The sequence below is a fragment of the Calliphora vicina genome, chromosome 4, assembly GCF_958450345.1.
Source record: "Calliphora vicina chromosome 4, idCalVici1.1, whole genome shotgun sequence".
In the NCBI taxonomy this organism is placed as follows: Eukaryota; Metazoa; Arthropoda; class Insecta; order Diptera; family Calliphoridae; genus Calliphora; species Calliphora vicina.
The window spans coordinates 115,800,183-115,818,965 of record NC_088783.1 but is presented as its reverse complement, the minus strand read 5'-3'; the positions used below and the strand labels follow the sequence as shown (position 1 = coordinate 115,818,965).

Here is an 18,783-nt window from a genome sequence, read left to right as displayed (position 1 = left end):
TTTGCCTGTTGAGGAGTTGGAATGAAACAATTGATTGTCGTGCAATTTTGCCAGTGTTTTTGTTGTAACCACGTGTTATTTAGGTTTGTTTGTTTTTCTTGTTTATGTTTTTTAATCAATTGTTTTGTTGTTTCTGTCTTGTGTGGGGTGGTAGGGAGTATTTATGTTGTGTTTTCTCTTATTTTCGTTTCTACCATTTGCACGCATTCGTGCAGGCCTCGTCGTGCATGGTTTGTTTATTGTTGTTGTGAATTTTGTTATTGTTTTGTTGCTGAACGAGTTTTTACTCGAACTCTATTAAGCGGTCAAAATTTATTTCTATTACGACTTCGAGAATTGGCCCCCTGGTGACAGGTTGTCTACGTCTATGTGTGTGAAGTAAATTTTTAAAATTTACCTTCCTTTTTTTTTAAAAAGTACCCCTTTTGAAAAATATTAGTTTTTACTTTTTTTCAAAATTTATTTTTTTTTTTTTTAAAAAATGTACCTTTTCATAAAATTGTCTTTTTTAGATCATGAATGGATAAGAAAAAAAGTCATTAGAGGATGTTAAAGCAAATTAGTTAACAGTATGTTAGTTTCTAGTATAACATAAGGGGCAAGTTATGTTAGAAAACAACTAACATACATGTTAACTCATTTATTTTAACTTCCTCTAATGACTATTTCTTCATCACCATTCAGTTTTTATTAATTTATTTTAACTTCCTCTAATGACTTTTTCTTCATCACCATTCAGTTTTTATTAAAATGTTAACGATGCGCGTAGCAAAGAGCTTAGAGCCATTGGTAAAAATGAAAAATAAAATTGTATCATGAATATTAATGAGTGTTACGTTTTTAAAAAGCTATTCAAAAATTTAAAATCGTTCAAATTTTGATAAAATATAAAAATTCATATAAATAAAAGTGTTATTGTTTTATTAGTGTGAAAATAATGTGCGATTTTCGACCGGAAATTATAAAAAAGTGAGTTTAAAGTCTAAATTCTTAATTTTCAATGTCGTACTTCATTGAAAATAACAATTAATGCATAAAGTTAATAAAAGATTTAATTATTTGTAGTGATTTAGTTTAATCTTTGTTACATTTTATTAAAACTTTCAAAATCCTTAGGTATTTTAGAATGACTTGCAATTTTCCTAGTGTTTTTGCTGTAATCACGTGTTGTTTAGATTTGTTTGTTGTTTTTGTTGCTGTTTGTATTAAAATGTACGGTTGTTCTGTGTTTTTGCAGTAATCCTGTGTTATATATGATTTGTTTGTTTGTTGTTGCTGTTGTTTGTATTAAAATGTTCGGTTGTTTCTGTGTTTTGTGGGGTGGTGGGGAGTATATACATATATTGTGTTTTCTCTTGTTTTCGTTTCTACCAATTGATTGTCGTGAAACAATTGATTGTCGTGCAATTTTCCCAGTGTTTTTGTTGTAACCACGTGTTGTTTAGGTTTGTTTGTTTTTCTTGTTGATGTTTTTTAATCAAATGTTTGGTTGTTTCTGTCTTGTGTGGGGTAGTAGGGAGTATGTATGTATGACATACATTGTATGTTGTGTTTTCTCTTGTTTTCCTTTGTACCATTTGCACGCATTCGTGCAGGCCTCGTCGTGCATGGTTTGTTTATTGTTGTTGCGAATTTTGTTATTGTTTTGTTGCTGAACGAGTTTTTACTCGAACTCTATTAAGCGGTCGAAATTTATTTCTATTACGACTTCCAGAATTTGCCCCCTGGTGACAGATTGTCTGTATAAAAGACTACGTTTATGTGTGTGAAGTATATTTTTAAAATTTACCTTCCTGTTTTTAAAAAAGTACCCCATTTGAAAAATATTTGTTTTTACTTTTTTGGAAAATGTATTTTTATCATAAAATTGTCTTTTTTAGATCATGAATGGATAAGAAAATAAGTCATTAGATGAAGTTAAAGCAAATTAGTTAACAGTATGTTAGTTTCTAGTATAACATAAGGGGCAAGTTATGTTAGAAAACAACTAACATACTGTTAACTCATTTATTTTAACTTCCTCTAATGACTTTTTCTTCATCTCTATTCAGTTATTATTAAAATGTTAACGGTGCGCGACGCAAAGAGCTTAGAGCCATTGGTAAAAATAAAAAAAAATTGTATCATGAATATTAATGAGTGTTACGTTTTTTAAAAGCTATTAAAAAATTTAAAATCGTTCAAATTTTGATAAAATATAAAAATTCATATAAATAAAAGTGTTACTGTTTTATTAGTGTGAAAATAATGGGCGATTTTCGACCGGAAAGTATAAAAAAGTGAGTTAAAAGTCCAAAATTCTTAATTTTCAATGAAATGTTTATGTTTAAATAATAAAGGTTTAATTATTTGTAGTGATTTAGTTTAATTTTTGTTATATTTTATTAAAACTTTCAAAATCCTTAGGTATTTTCCTTTAAATTATAAGAAATATATAGAATGACTTGCAATTTTGTTAGTGTTTTTGCTGTAATCACGTGTTGTTTAATTTGTTTGTTGTTGTTGTTTGTAGTAAAATGTACGGTTGTTCTGTGTTTTTGCAGTAATCTCGTGTTATTTAGATTTGTTTGTTTGTTGTTGCTGTTGTTTGTATTAAAATGTACGGTTGTTTCTGTGTTTTGTGGGGTGGTGGGGAGTATATACATATGTTGTGTTTTCTCTTGTTTTCGTTTCTACCATTTGCATGCGTTCGTGCGTGCAGGCCTCTTCGTTACCTTGAGTACATGCAAACGAGTGTAGGTGAATGTTTGTTATTGAGAAGTGTGTTGTATGTTGTTGTTGTTATTCCTATTATTGTTATGTTTATTATCAAGAATTTTAATTTGTTTGCCTGTTGAGGAGTTGGAATGAAACAATTGATTGTCGTGCCATTTTCCGAGTGTTTTTGTTGTAACCACGTGTTGTTTAGGTTTGTTTGTTTTTCTTGTTGATGTTTTTTAATCAAATGTTTTGTTGTTTCTGTGTTGTGTGGGGTGGTAGGTAGTATGTATGTTGTGTTTTCTCTTGTTTTCGTTTCTACTATTTGCACGCATTCGTGCAGGCCTCGTCGTGCATGGTTTGTTTATTGTTGTTGTGAATTTTGTTATTGTTTTGTTGCTGAATGAGTTTTTACTCGAACTCTATTAAGCGGTCGAAATTTATTTCTATTACGACTTCGAGAATTTGCCCCCTGGTGACAGATTGTCTGCATAAATTTTTAAAATTTACCTTCCTTTTTTAAAAAAAGTACCCCTTTTGAAGAATATTTTTTTACTATTTTTCAAAATTTATTTATTTTTTAAAAAAAAATGTACCTTTATCATAAAATTGTCTTTTTTAGATCATGAATGGATAAGAAAAAAAGTCATTAGAGGATGTTAAAGCAAATTAGTTAACAGTATGTTTGTTTCTGGTATAACATAAGGGGAAAGTTATGATAGAAAACAACTAACATACTGTTAACTCATTTATTTTAACTTCCTCCAATGACTTTTTCTTCATCTCTATTCAGTTCTTATTAAAATGTTAACGGTACGCATCGCAAATAGCTTAGAGCTATTGGTAAAAATAAAAAAGAAATTAGTATCATGAATATTAATGAAGTGTTACGTTTTCAAAAATTTAAAATCGTTCAAATTTTAATAAAAATTCATATAAATAAAAGTGTTATTGTTTTATTAGTGTGAAAATAATGTGCTATTTTCGACCGGAAATTGTAAAAAAGTGAGTTTAAAGCCTAAATTCTTAGTTTTCAATGAAGTACGAAAAACAAATAACAATTAATGCATAAAATTAATAAAAGGTTTATTTCTTTGTAGTGATTTAGTTTAATTTTTGTTACATTTTATTAAAACTTTCAAAATCCTTAGGTATTTTAGAATGACTTGCAATTTTCCTAGTGTTTTTGCTGTAATCATGTGTTGTTTAGATTTGTTTGTTGTTGTTGCTGTTAGTATTAAAATGTACGGTTGTTCTGTGTTTTTGCAGTAATCCCGTGTTATATATGATTTGTTTGTTTGTTGTTGCTGTTGTTTGTATTAAAATGTTCGGTTGTTTCTGTGTTTTGTGGGGTGGTGGGGAGTATGTATGTTGTGTTTTCTCTTGTTTTCGTTTCTACCATTTGTATGCGTTCGTGCGTGCAGGCCTCTTCGTTACTTTGAGTACATGCAAACGAGTGTAGGTGAATGTTTGTTATTGAGAAGTGTGTTGTATGTTGTTGTTGTTATTCCTATTATTGTTTTGTTTATTATCAAGAATTTTAACTTGTTTGCCTGTTGAGGAGTTGGAATGAAACAATTGATTGTCGTGCAATTTTGCCAGTGTTTTTGTTGTAACCACGTGTTGTTTAGGTTTGTTTGTTTTTCTTGTTGATGTTTTTTAATCAAATGTTTGGTTGTTTCTGTCTTGTGTGGGGTGGTAGGGAGTATTTATGTTGTGTTTTCTCTTGTTTTCGTTTCTACCATTTGCACGCATCCGTGCAGGCCTCGTCATGCATGGTTTGTTTATTGTTGTTGTGAATTTTGTTATTGTTTTGTTGCTGAACGAGTTTTTACTCGAACTCTATTAAGCGGTCGAAATTTATTTCTATTACGACTTCGAGAATTTGCCACCTGGTGACAAATTGTCTGTATAAAAGACTACGTTTATGTGTGTGAAGTAAATTTTTAAAATTTACCTTCCTTTTTTAAAAAAAGTACCCCTTTTGAAGACTATTTTTTTTACTATTTTTCAAAATTTATTTAGTTTTTTTTAAAAAAATGTACCTTTATCATAAAATTGTCTTTTTAGATCATGAATGGATAAGAAAAAAGTCATTAGAGGATGTTAAAGCAAATTAGTTAACAGTATGTTAGTTTCTAGTATAACATAAGGAGTAAGTATGTTAGAAAACAACTAACATACTGTTAACTCATTTATTTTAACTTCCTCTAATGACTTTTTCTTCATCTCCATTCAGTTTTTATTAAAATGTTAACGGTGCGCGTCGCAAAGTGCTTAGAGCCATTGGTAAAAATAGAAAAAAAATGTATCATGAATATTATTAATGAGTGTTAGGTTTTTAAAAAGCTATTAAAAATTTTAAATCGTTCAAATTTTAATAAAATATAAAAATTCATATAAATAAAAGTGTTATCGTATTTTTAGTGTGAAAATAATGGGCGATTTTCGACCGGAAATTATAAAAAAGTGAGTTTAAAGTCTAAATTCTTAATTTTCAATGAAGTACGAAAAACAAATAACAATTAATGCATAAAATTAATAAAAGGTTTATTTCTTTGTAGTGATTTAGTTTAATTTTTGTTACATTTTATTAAAACTTTCAAAATCCTTAGGTATTTTAGAATGACTTGCAATTTTCCTAGTGTTTTTGCTGTAATCATGTGTTGTTTAGATTTGTTTGTTTGTTGTTGCTGTTGTTTGTATTAAAATGTAAGGTTGTTTCTGTCTTGTGTGGGGTTGGTGGGTAGTATGTATGTTGTGTGTTTTATCTTGTTTTCGTTTCTCCCATTAGCAAGCATTCGTGCAGGTCTCATCGTTGATTTGAGTGCATGCAAGCGAGTGCAGGCGAATGTTTGTTATTGTGTGATGGCTTGTTTCCTGTTGTTGTGATTTCTGTTATTGTTTTGCTTGTTTGCCTGTTGAGGAGTTGGAATGTGTGTTTATAATTGTTGTATTATTGTTCTCGGTTGCTATTGTGGCAGTAATTTCTTTAATATTGTTGTTGTTGTTGTTGTTTATGTTTTATATTGTCTGTGTTAAGGTTTTTGTTTGAATTTGTTTATGGTATGATGCAAATAACATGGGTCTGTAAATCCTTAACTGTTTAGTAAATTCGTATTAAATTATCACTGCTAGCTAACATAACTTACCCTTATGTTAACTTATTTTAGCCTGGTAACAGATTGTTGGTATAAAAGTCTACGTTTAGGTGAGTGAAGTTCTGTTCAGAATTTTTTTCATTTAAATAAAACTCAGCTTTTCATTAATTTTGTTTAATAATTTGGCTTTTTTTTATTATTATTATTAATATTTGTTTTATTTTTTTTTCTGTCACTTAACAACTTTTTACAATAATTTCATTTAATTTTTGTTTTAATAATATGTATATTGGTTTAGTTATTACACAGTTTATTACAGTATTTTATATATATTATAATTCATTATAAATTGTTTTTGGTATAAACATTTACAATAAATAAAAAAATAAATGAAATTTTTAAAAGTATTACATTTTCGTTAAAATTAAAATTAGTAAAAATAACTTGGCTTTTTTTTTAAATAAAAATTATTATTATTTATTTATAAGAACACATTTAAGCAAATAATGGAATTGTTTTTTTCTTGTTGTTGTTGTTAAATCTTTGAGTATAAAAACAGGCAGAGATTTTGTTAAACAAAAAAAATAATAAAATGAAATAAAATAAGAAAATTTTAAACCTTATTTTTTAAGGTTTTTATGACAACAAAACAACACTGGTAATTTTTTTTGTTTGTTATTATAAAGGCTGCCTGATTAATTTTTTATTTATTATTTATGTAGTTAATGCATGCAGTTTTTTATTTATTAATAATTTTTTTTTATTTTTATATAAAAATTTCCTTTTTTTTGTGTTGTGTTTTTGAGTTTTAAGTGTGGCCAGATTGTTTTCATTTTAGTTTTCTTATATTTTTTAGTTTTTTTTTTTGTTATTTTTTTATTATTTCTTATTTAATTTTAAATTATATGACACATTTGGTTTTTTTACTTTTACAAGTAAGTTTTTTTTTCTTTAATGTTAGTTTTGGCTTAAAAATTATATTTTTTTTTATAAAAAAATCTAATATAAAGGAGTTTTTTGTTACGTTTTTTTGGGGGGTTATGTTTTCCTTAATTTTCTTCGTAAAAGTTTTGTTTTGTTTTTAAGAAAATTTGTTGATTGTTAAAAACTAAGTGGAAAAGAAAAAAAAAACTATTAAACGACTGGGGGTTCGGTGCCTTCTCTATCTTCCTCCGCTCTAAAATTGAAAATAAATAAAATAAAAAATTAAAAAAATTATAAATAAAAAATAAAAATATTTATTTAAAATTATAACAAAAAATAAATTAAAAAAAATATATATACATTTTTTTTTAGAACAATTTTTCTAAAATATTTTTTTTTTAAATTTTGCTAAACGAATTTTGTAAAGTTTAGGCCTTTTTTTAAGTTTTTTTACAATACATTTATATTTTTACATTTATGCTATAATATCAATTATTGATTTCATTCACAGCGCTTTAATATTATATTTTATATATTAGTTAGGTTTTTTGTTTTATTTATAATTGTTATAATTAATAGTATACTTTTATTTTTACCTAAATTTATATATAAATGAGCCTACAAATTAAATCAAAATTAAAGAAACTTCATAATTAATTAAAACAAACAACAAATGGCAACAATTAAACTTTAAATTTTAAATTTAAACAATGTTTTAAGGCAAAATTTCCACACAAAATTTGATTTTAAAACTTTGTTTAAATTTAAAATTTTCTATGAATGAATATAAAAATATGATTTTACAAAAGACTTGTCTTAATACATATTAAGAAATTTCCAAAGTTTTTACAATTTTTTACTATATTTATTAATATATTTTGATAAATAACAATAATTTGTATAAAAATAACAAGTTTCTATGTTATTTTAGCATTTTTCCTTATAAAATTACACATTCCCACATAATTTTATTATTTAACATCTTTTTTCTACGCCACTAACTAAACATAGGGGTAACACTGTTCCATCTCTCTGTCTTTGTGACAATGTAAACAAAAACAAACAAACAAATAACTTCCGTTAATATGGCCGATTGTTTATGTAAAGTTTACATTGTTAACACACTAACCTTCATGCACACACAATAACATAGCATCACCCACTGTTATGCTTTTAATATACTGTTACTCTTTATTACTCTCTCATTTTCATAATATTACTGGTTATGTTTACAGTTTCTGTTACATTATGCAGTTCTTAATGAAAAAATTACATTGCGTGATGGATTTAAGTAGAAAAGTAAAGGAATTGTGGAAAATAAATGTTATTTAACTAGTTTTTTCTTTTTTCTTTTTTAAATTTTAAGAAAATTAATTCATTTTTAAATTAAAAGTAAAAAAAAAATAATAAATACAGAAAAAGCTTGAATTTATTTGTTTTTCTTTAACATTTTTTAATACAATTTATTTTATCAAGAACCGGTTACTCGATTATTCGAATATCTTTTCCCAAGTTTTTAAAAATTTTAGAATTTTTTCACAAATATTATTATTTTGTTGGGGGTTATTTAAGAATTTTTCATAATAATTGTTTCATTTAGAATCGGTTAACCGATTATTCGAATACAATATTATGGCTAACCGATTAATCGTATAATTTGTTTGTCAAAAATTTATATATTTTTATTATTTAATTAAAAAATAAGGTTTCATTTGTTTTATCTATTTTATCAAGAACCGGTTACTCGATTATTCGAATTGGGTTTAGTTAAAACTGAGTAGAAAAACCTATAATTTTGGGTTTGAATAAATTTTTTTTCATTTGCATTTAAAAAAAAAATCCAACTTTTCTTTCTTGGTTAACCGATTAATCGGTTTTAAGAACCGGTACCCGATTATTATCTGACGAAGTTAAAAAATCATTAATTTTACTTTCATTTCACTTGAAACTCCAAAAAATCAAAATTTTCTGTAATGGTTACCCGATTATTCGAATATTATTTTATAGTTAATCGATTAATTGAATATGTTTTTGTCAAAAATTTATATATTTTTATGATTTAATTAAAAAAAAAAATATGGATTTATTTCGTTTATCTATTTGATAAAGAACCGGTTACTCGATTATTCGTACATATATTGTTTATTTAAATCTGAGTAGGAAAGGTTAAAAATTTTGGGTTTGAATAAATTGTTTTATATTAAATTTCAAAAACTTTCCTTTCAAGATTTCCCGATTATTCCGTTTTAAGAAACGGTTACTCGAGTATTTTTTAAAAACAAATCCATATTTTTGCTTTCATTTCATTTGTATGAAAAGGTTACTCAAAAAAATCTCAATTATTCGGTTTGAAGAACCGGTTACTCGATTATTCGGATATAAAAAAATCAATATTTTTGCTTTTATTTCACTTTAATGTAAAGCTTACTCAAACAATTTTAGTTTTCTTTAATGGTTACCCGATTATTCGGTTTTAAGAAACGGTTACTCGATTATTCGGATATAAAAAAATCAATATTTTTGCTTTTATTTCACTTTGATGTAAAGCTTACTCAAAAAATTTTACTCTTCGTTAATGGTTACTCGATTATTCGGTTTTATGAAACGGTTACTCGATTATTCGAATATAAAAAATCAATATTTTTGCTTTTATTTCACTTTGATGTAAAGCTTACTCAAAAAAAGTTTAGTTTCCTTTAATGGTTACCCGATTATTCGGTTTTAAGAACCGGTTACTCGATTATTCGGTTATAAAAAAATCAATATTTTTCCTTTAATTCCACTTTGATTTAAAGGCTACTCAAAAACGTTTAGTTTTCTTTAATGGTTACCCGATTATTCGGTTTGAAGAACCGGTTCTCGATTATTCGAATATAAAAAAATCAAAATTATTGCTTTTATTTCACTTTGATGTAAAGCTTACTCAAAAAAGTTTAGTTTACTTTAATTGTTACCCGATTATTCGGTTTTAAGAACCGGTTACTCGATTATTCGGATATAAAAAATCAATATTTTTGCTTTTATTTCACTTTGATGTAAAGGCTACTCAAAAAAGTTTAGTTTTCTTTAATGGTTACCCGATTATTCGGTTTTAAGAACCGGTTACTCGATTATTCGAATATAAAAAAATTCAATATTTTTATTTTAATTACACTTTGATGTAAAGCTTACTCAAAAACGTTTTGTTTTCTTTAATGGTTACCCGATTATTCTGTTTAAAGAGCCGGTTACTCGATTATTCGAATATAAAAAAATCAATATTTTTCTTTTAATTCCACTTTGATGTAAAGGCTACTCAAAAGTTTAGGTTTCGTTAATGTTTACCCGATTATTCGGTTTCAAGAAACGGTTACTCGATTATTCGGATATAAAAAAATCAATATTTTTGCTTTTATTTCACTTTGATGTAAAGCTTACTCAAAAAATTTTAGTTTTCTTTAATGGTTACCCGATTATTCGGTTTTAAGAAACGGTTACTCGATTATTCGGATATTAAAAAATCAATATTTTTGCTTTTATTTCACTTTGATGTAAATGCTACTCAAACAAGTTTAGTTTTCTTTAATGGTTACCCGATTATTCGGTTTTAAGATACGGTTACTCGATTATTTGGATATAAAAAAATCAATATTTTTGCTTTTATTTCACTTTGATGTAAAGGCTACTCAAACAAGTTTATTTTTCTTTAATGGTTATCCGATTATTCGGTTTTAAGAGACGGTTACTCGATTATTTTGATATAAAAAAATCAATTTTTTTGCTTTAATTCCACTTTTATGTAAAGGCAACTCAAAAAATTTTAGTTTTCTTTAATGGTTACCCGATTATTCGGTTTGAAGAACCGGTTACTCGATTATTCGGATATAAAAAAATCAATATTTTTGCTTTAATTCCACTTTGATGTAAAGCTTACTCAAAAATTTTAGTTTTCTTTAATGGTTACCCGATTATTCGGTTTTAAGAGTCGGTTACTCGATTATTCGAATATAAAGAAATCAATATTTTTGCTTTAATTCCACTTTAAAGGCTACTCAAAAAAGTTTAGTTTTCTTTAATCGTTACCCGATTATTCGGTTTTAAGAACCGATTACTCGATTATTCGGATATAAAAAAAACAATATTTTTGCTTTTATTTTACTTTGATGTAAATGCTACTCAAAAAAGTTTATTTTTTTTTAATGGTTACCCGATTATTCGGTTTTAAGAAACGGTTACTCGATTATTCGGTTATAAAAAATCAATATTTTTGCTTTAATTCCACTTTGATGTAAAGGGCTACTCAGAAAATTTTAGTTTTCTTTAATGGTTACCCGATTATTCGGCGTGAAGAACCGGTTTTTCGATTATTCGGATATAAAAAATCAATATTTTTCTTTTAATTCCACTTTGATGTAAAGGCTACTCAAAAAAGCTTAGTTTTCTTTAATGTTTACCCGATTATTCGGTTTTAAGAGCCGGTTACTCGATTATTCGGATATAAAAAAAATCAAAATTTTTGCTTTAATTCCACTTTGATGTAAAGCTTACTCTAAAACTTTTAGTTTTCTTTAATGGTTACCCGATTATTCGGTTTTAAGAAACGGTTACTCGATTATTCGGATATAAAAAAATCAAAATTTTTGCTTTTAATTACACTCTGATGTAAAGCTTACTAAAAAAAATTTAATTTTTCTTTAAGGGTTACCCGATTATTCGGTTTGGAAAACCGGTTACTCGATTATTCGGATTTAAAAAAAATCAATATTTTTGCTTTAATTTCACTTTAATGTAAAGCTTACTCAAACAATTTTATTTTTCTTTAAGGGTTAAGCGGTTACTCGGTTTTATTAAACGCTATAGAATGTTTTAAAATGTTGCCATGTGTTTGTTTCAAATAAAAACTTCAAAAATTAAAAATGTTGGTTTAATTTTTTTTTAATAAAAACTTATTTAACTATTCCTTTAAAATATTTCAATAGTAACAAAGCTGTTTAACAATATTTTTAGTGTTTTTTTTAATAGAAATTTAATAACATTTCCTTAGTATGTTATAAATACATATGATTTGAAGCTGTTTCTTTTCAGTTTTTTAATTATTTATAATAATTTGACCTAATGATATGATAATTTACAGTAGTTTTCCAGGGCTATATAAATTTGATATATGAAGAACCAAAAAATTGTTTGTCTTTTCAATAATTGACTATAATTTTGTTTAAATAATTTGAGCTATTAAATTGACTTGGGTTTTTTTCAGATGTTGCAAAACTTTCATATAAAACTTTATGTTTTCAATTTGATTTTGTTGAATAAATGGAAATTTTGTCTACTTATTAGAGAGGATTCCACTAAACGTGTGACCATGGATGTAAGAAAAATTAAATGAAAAATTTGTTCATTTAAATTAAAATAGGTAGCAGAGCGCAGTAAGCAAGCACTACTGCTGTAAGTGTTTATGATGGCGGGAGTGGGTCTGGGATATAATATATGAACGGGCGGAGGTTGATCCAAAGCATCAAACATGCTGGGATCAAAACGAAAATCATTATAATCTAACTCATGATAAACTAAACTAGAGGGATTCCAGGTCCTTTTTTAAAGGCAGCACAAATAATAGAATTTGTTTATTATTTTAAAGAAATTATGGAGAATAATTGGAGATTAAAACTTACTCTGGACAAGTGTCGACATTGATACCGCTTACAGCTACTTTGCCTAGTTCTATGATACCACTACTTTCTCCTTCTACCACCCGCACGCAGCCATTAAAGTGCTGCTTATAGCGGCCGCCGGTAAAGGAGTCTAAATCAGGAGCGCCACCTTTAAATTGTAAAGAAATTGTTGTTTAAACTTACTGCATTAAAGGAATCTGTTTTAAATATCAATTTACCTATAAATACATGACCTGGTAGTGTCATGGTATTCTTGCCCGTGGGCCTGGTCTCATCGGCATACAAGACATGATCCAATTCCAATATAGCTGTATTATCGGTACGTTTAATCAACACTATATGACGTGTGCCATCATCCACCCGCTTGTCGGGATTGCGCAATACAGCTTCTTCACCATTCAAGCGGAAGGCAAACTCTACAATGCCATCAACGATGGCCAAAGCCATAAAGTCTTGGCCATTGTAGGCCTCACCCTTTTGCTGGCCCCACCACAGCAACAAACCATTAGGATCGCTGGTAGAGAAGACCATGGCAGCAAAAGAGTATTTCTGATCGACATTTTCATCAAACTGGGATCTATTCAATTCCAAATAGCCATTGCCATGGAAATTGGCATCGAATTGTAAAGTTATATCTAAAACAAATGAAACAAAATTAATAAAATAAGCTGTAAGATTATAACAAAACCAATAAAGACTTACGATCTTGACAATGTGGACCGGCAAAGCCTACTAAACAGCTGCACACTGCCATATCATCCACTAATGCACAGGAGCCTCCATTTTCACAGGGATCACTGGCACAGGCATCCAAAGCCGCCAAATCATCTTCGTTGTTTAATTGAACTTCGTGGGCAAAGGTTTCGTTTTGATCGATTTCATTAATTTCGCCACAGTTCTGTATGTTGGCAGCATCGCTAATATCAGCTATTAAATTGATTGGTCTCAAACCCTCATAAAGCTTTAAAAACAAATAAATAACATTATTAAATCTCTGGCTCCCTCCGGCTCTCCTCTCCATACTTACATTTGAAACACAACCATCAAAGCCATAAGTAACATTCACATCTCTATTCAAAGTGATCTTTTCATGATCATAACCTCCTATATACATGGCAGTCTTAATGTACAAAGTGCGTGCTGCTCCCGCCGCCTTGGCCTTTTGTTCCGCCTCAGAGCCTACTCTCAAAATGCCCTCACCAAAACGTCTGGCAATTTCGATCTCAGTCCATTTATTCACTGGCAAAGGATTCAAGGAACGCACCACCACCGGCTTCAAACGGGCTCCGGTATTGATAATCAATTCCACATGTTTGTTGCGCAATACCACGGCCACAAAGTCTCCGCTGGGCAATTTGGATTCAGCTGCATACAATAACACCGCATCTTCCAAGCTATTGGGTCTCACTTGGAATTTAATGTTCAATTTGGAAGCTCTTGGTGTTCTGCAAAAACAAAGTATAAAACAATCTTTCCTCTTCCTTTTTAATCCCTTCAAAACAACTTACCCATAAGCCGCAAAACTGTTCTTCTTAAAAGCCAAACTATTCTCATTCAAATGCTCTATATACTGACATCTATCGCCTGTCTTATTCAAAGGACACAAGCACTCCATACCCATTTCAGTGTTCTCACAACGTCCCGTACCACAAATGCCCGGGGTACATTGGGTACCCTTTACCGCACAATTACGTCCCGTCCAGCCTTGTTGACAGATACAGGTATAAGCCATTTCAGTTTGACTCTCCAAACATATGCCACCATTATTGCAAGGACTATCCTTGCAAGGTTGACACGCAGTTATGCCATCCTTAACCTTGGCATCTTTCATCAATTCAATTATGGAGCCCTGCAAAGTCAAGCGACTAATGCAGCCCACAAAGCCCACTTGCTGGTCAACAGCATCCTTGGGCAAGATATCCCAACTGGGCACACCGCCCAAATACAAATCTTCCACCAAATCCAAGGAACTAGAAGGGGACAAGGTGGGGAAAGCCACCGGATGTTGATCATCGACCTGCATATAACCATCACGTCTGAAACGATTCACTCTTATCGTATGCCATTCATTCAATTCCACCGGCTGTTCGGCTCTTATAACCATGGATTTGCCATCGAAATCAAAACGGAACTCGGGATAACGTTCATTCAATGACAAGGAAATATAATCACCATTACCCTTCTTTTGGCCATTGAATAACAACAAACCGTTGGGCTGTTCAGGCCGGAAGGTTATGTCAAAGTTGAATTTAATATAGGAGTCACGCAAAGTGGGGAAGGACATATAGCTAATGGGATCTTGATGGAAGTGAGGAATGGCTCCGGTCACCACTAAAATGGTGGGATAATCGACCGATTCGCCATCAGCAGTGGTGGCGGTACAGATGTAGGTGCCGGCATCGTTGGCCTGGACATCGGCAAGATGGAGTTTGTCCTGGAGGAAGGGAAAAAGAAAGAAATAGAGTTAATTAGAATCAAGGTTTTTGTATAGTCTTTAAGAAGCTTCAATCGTAGGTCTTTGATAGGCTTCAATCGTAGGTATTTCTATAGTTTGTTTAAACTTCAGTCGTAGGGCTTTATATAGCGAATAAAATGATATACATAGTTTGAAAGAGGAGCATTATTCAAGAGGATGTTTACGTTAGGTTATAAAGTCATCCAGTATTGGTTTCTTTGCGATGCCCTAAAGGATAATTTTCAGGTCCTCTTGAGGTACTTAACATGTTGGAAAGGGGTTTAGATGCCGAACCAACCTGACGCAGGAATAAACGAATCCAACTTCCTAACATCCACTCTCGATAGATCCGCTAGGATGTCCATGAAAGGACTAACCCTTGTCGTAGTCCAGCAAAGACAGAAGAGATGTTCAACCGTTTCCTCCTCGTTTTCGTCGCGACAAATTCTACAGAAGTCTGAGTGGATTCGTAGTCCGGGTTCTCGGCAGAACAGGGCAAAGACAGAAGAGATGTCTTTGCCCCAGGTGACCGTTTCCTCCATGTTTTCGTCATGACAAATTCTACAGAAGTCTGAGCAAAAAATTTACTCTGTTTGAGTGATTTACAACAGGAGAGCGGTAAACTGACCAAAAGATCGATCTCGTCGACTTGCTGGCGTGAACCTATTTTGGTCAGTTCATACGCGATAGTATTACCGAGTACACCAAAGTAACTTCAGGCTAGAATATCTCGCCATCTCGTTAAGAGATACCCGGTATTCATATCGATGTCGAATAGACACTAGAGAGGGATTTGATAGCAGGTTATGTGGAAAGAGAGCAGCAACAAACCGAGTGATGAAATGAACTCTTCGTTCGAGTTTAAGGATCTTTGAAAGGAAGCAACTCGAAATAAACCAGTTCCATCTAAGAGACTCTGATTGTAGAAGAGAAGCATGAAAAGGAGAGATCTTAAGGAGGTAATATTTTCAATGGGATTTAGGTTGTTTAAGAAGTTCATCATTATTTGGAATAAATATAAACTAAGGAAGGAGAATGAACGATTCTTTAGAGAAAATCTTGGTAACTTCAAAAGTAAATACGATCCAAGAAGAAGAATTAATAATTCTATAAAGAAAAGTTTGGTAATTTTGAAACAACGGGAAGAAGTTTGGTTTAAAAGTCTTGGATTGGAGAGGACAAGCAACTAAAAAGACTTAACACCTCATTGATGCTTAGAATGGTTAAGAAGTTCATTAGTTTTTGGAAGAAACTAAAAATTGAGGAAGGAGCGGAGTATGTTTGTTCTAAGAAACAACCAAAAATGAAGCATTTCGATTTAAGCATTCCAACTTGGAAGATAATAGCAACAATTGCGAAAGGAGAGATCCTAAAGTTGTAATATTTTCTTTCGGATTTAAGATGTTTAAGAAGTTCATCAGTATTTAGAAGTAAATACGAACCAAGAAAGAAGAATTAATGATTCTGTAGAGAAAAACTTGGTAACTTTGGAATAACAACTGAAAAATAAAGCAGTTCGGTGTAAAAAGTCTTGGACTGGAAAGGAGAGGAGAGGCAACTGAGAAGTCTTAACACTTCTTTTTGGTTAGTAAGGAGGAACTAAGGAATGAGATTGAATGGTTCTTTAGAGAAACGGCTTGGTAGTTCGCTCTGGAAGTCTGGAGGAGAAGCAACTGGGAAGTCTTAACATTTCTTTGGTGGTTAGTAAGAAGGAACTAAGGAATGAGATTGAATGGAATGAGAAACGGCTTGGTAGTTCGTTCTGGAAGTCTTTGAATGGAGAAAAGAAGCAACAAACCGTGAGAGTCATTGAAAATTGGGTTGAAGTACATAAATTGGAACTGTGAAAGGATAAACGATGTTCCTGCAACAGATAATAAAGCAGGTCGATGTAAAACTCACAGATTGGAGACTCTACATTGGAGTTTGGGAAGGTCTAAGGAAAGGATTAAAAATCCCATGTGTAAAACTCTCAGATTGGTGACTCTTCATTGGAGTTTAGGATGGTGAGAGGAAAGAAAGTTGAAATTCTGAAGGTATCCTTGCTTAGACGTCTAAGTTATGGATCTTCATACTTAGTTAGTGTAAAGAAACAACAAAAATAAAGCAGTTCGATGTAAAACTCTGAGATTGGAGACTGAGCATTGGAATTTGGTATAGTTTAAGGAAAGGATGATAAATCTCAGCTGTTAAACTCTGAGATTGGAGACTCCTCATTGGAGTTTAGGAGGTCAAAATGCTGGAAGTATCCTTGCTTAGACGTCTAAAATATTTATTCTGCATAGTTAGTGTGAAGAAACAATAGGAATTAAGAGAGATCGATGTAAAACTCTTGGATTTGAGAAGATTCATGAAAGTTTAGGATGGTTTAAGGAAAGGATGAACAATTTCAGGTGTAAAACTCTCAGATTGGAGACTCAACATTGGAGTTTAGGATGGCTAGAGGAAAGGAACCCAAAATTCTGGAAGTATCCTTGCTTAGACCTCTAAAGTCTTGGTTCTGCATAGTTAGTGTGAAGAAACTACAGAAAATAAAGCAGTTCAGTTCCTTTATTGGAGTTTAGGATGTTTTAAGGAAAGGATGAAAAATCTCAGGTTTAAAACTCTGCGATTGGAGTCTCTTTATTGGATTTTGGGATGGTTTGAGGATAGACGACATAATTCTGGAAGTATCTTTGCTTATTTGTCTCCTTAGTTATTAGTAAAGCTACTTTGAGATTGGAGTCTCTTAATTGGAGTTGAGGATGGTTAGAGGAAAGAAGAAAGAAAATGCTTAGCCGTTTAAAGTCTTGATAGTTAGTGTAAAGAAACAACAGAAAATAAATCAGTTCGATGTCAAACTCTGAGATTGGAGACTGAACATTGGAGTTTGGGATAGTTTAAGGAAAGGATGATAAATCTCAGGTGTTAAACTCTGAGATTGGAGACTCCTCATTGGAGTTTAGGAGGGTTAAAGAAATCCTTGCTTAGACGTCTAAAGAAGAATCCTTGCTTAGACGTCTAAAATATTTATTCTGCATAGTTAGGGTGAAGAAACAACAGGAATTAAAAGAGATCAATGTAAAACTCTCGGATTTGAGAAGATTCATGAAAGTTTAGGATGGTTTAAGGAAAGGATGAACAATTTCAGGTGTAAAACTCTCAGATTGGAGACTCTTCATTGGAGTTTAGGATGGCTAGAGGAAAGGAACCCAAAATTCTGGAGGTATCATTGCTTAGACCTCTAAAGTCTTCGTTCTGCATACTTAGTGTAAAGAAACAACAGAAAATAAAGGAGTTCGATGTAAAACTCTGAGATTGGTGACTGAACATTGGAGTTTGGGATAGTTTAAGGAAAGGATGATACATTTCAGGTGTTAAACTCTGAGATTGGAGACACCTTATTGGAGTTTAGGAGAGTTTAGAGAAAAGGAGGTCAAAATGCTGGAAGAATCCTTGCTTAGACGTCTAAAATATTTATTCTGCATAGTTAGTGCGAAGAAACAATGGGAACTAAAAGAGATCGATGTAAAGCTCTTGGATTTGAGAGGATTCATGAAAGTTTAGGATGGTTTAAGGAAAGGATGAACAATGTCAGGTGTCAGATTGGAGTCTATTTATTGAAATTTAGGACGATTAGAGGAAAGGACCCCAAAATTCTGGAAGTGTCCTTGCTTAGACGTCTAAAGTCCTGGTTCTGCATAGTTAGTGTGAGGAAACAACAGAAAATAAAGCAGTTCAGTTCCTTTATTGGAGTTTAGGATGTTTTAAGGAAAGGATGAAAAATCTCAGGTTTAAAACTCTGCGATTGGAGTCTCTTTATTGGATTTTGGAATGGTTAGAGGATAGACGACATAATTCTGGAGTTATCTTTGCTTATTTGTCTCCTTAGTTATTAGTAAAGCTACTTTGAGATTGGAGTCTTTTCATTGGAGTTGAGGATGGTTAGAGGAAAGAAGGAAGAAAACGCTTAGCC

General features: G+C 30.8%; 1 protein-coding gene across 10 annotated transcripts in view; it reads right to left on the bottom strand.

Moving 5' to 3' along the window:
* Positions 1-5,956: 5,956 nt before the first annotated feature.
* The window catches only part of trol (terribly reduced optic lobes), a 239,541-nt gene continuing 226,714 nt past the window's right edge, over positions 5,957-18,783 (bottom strand). For all 10 annotated transcript variants that reach the window (XM_065510085.1, XM_065510086.1, XM_065510087.1 and 7 more), the window contains 6 exons: positions 13,882-14,807; positions 13,401-13,818; positions 13,076-13,334; positions 12,592-13,008; positions 12,374-12,521; positions 5,957-6,975 (listed from right to left, as the gene is read on the bottom strand). In XM_065510085.1, the coding sequence (XP_065366157.1) occupies positions 6,933-6,975; positions 12,374-12,521; positions 12,592-13,008; positions 13,076-13,334; positions 13,401-13,818; positions 13,882-14,807 (2,211 nt within the window). In that variant the 3' untranslated portion in view covers positions 5,957-6,932. The remainder of the gene's footprint in view (positions 6,976-12,373; positions 12,522-12,591; positions 13,009-13,075; positions 13,335-13,400; positions 13,819-13,881; positions 14,808-18,783) is intronic.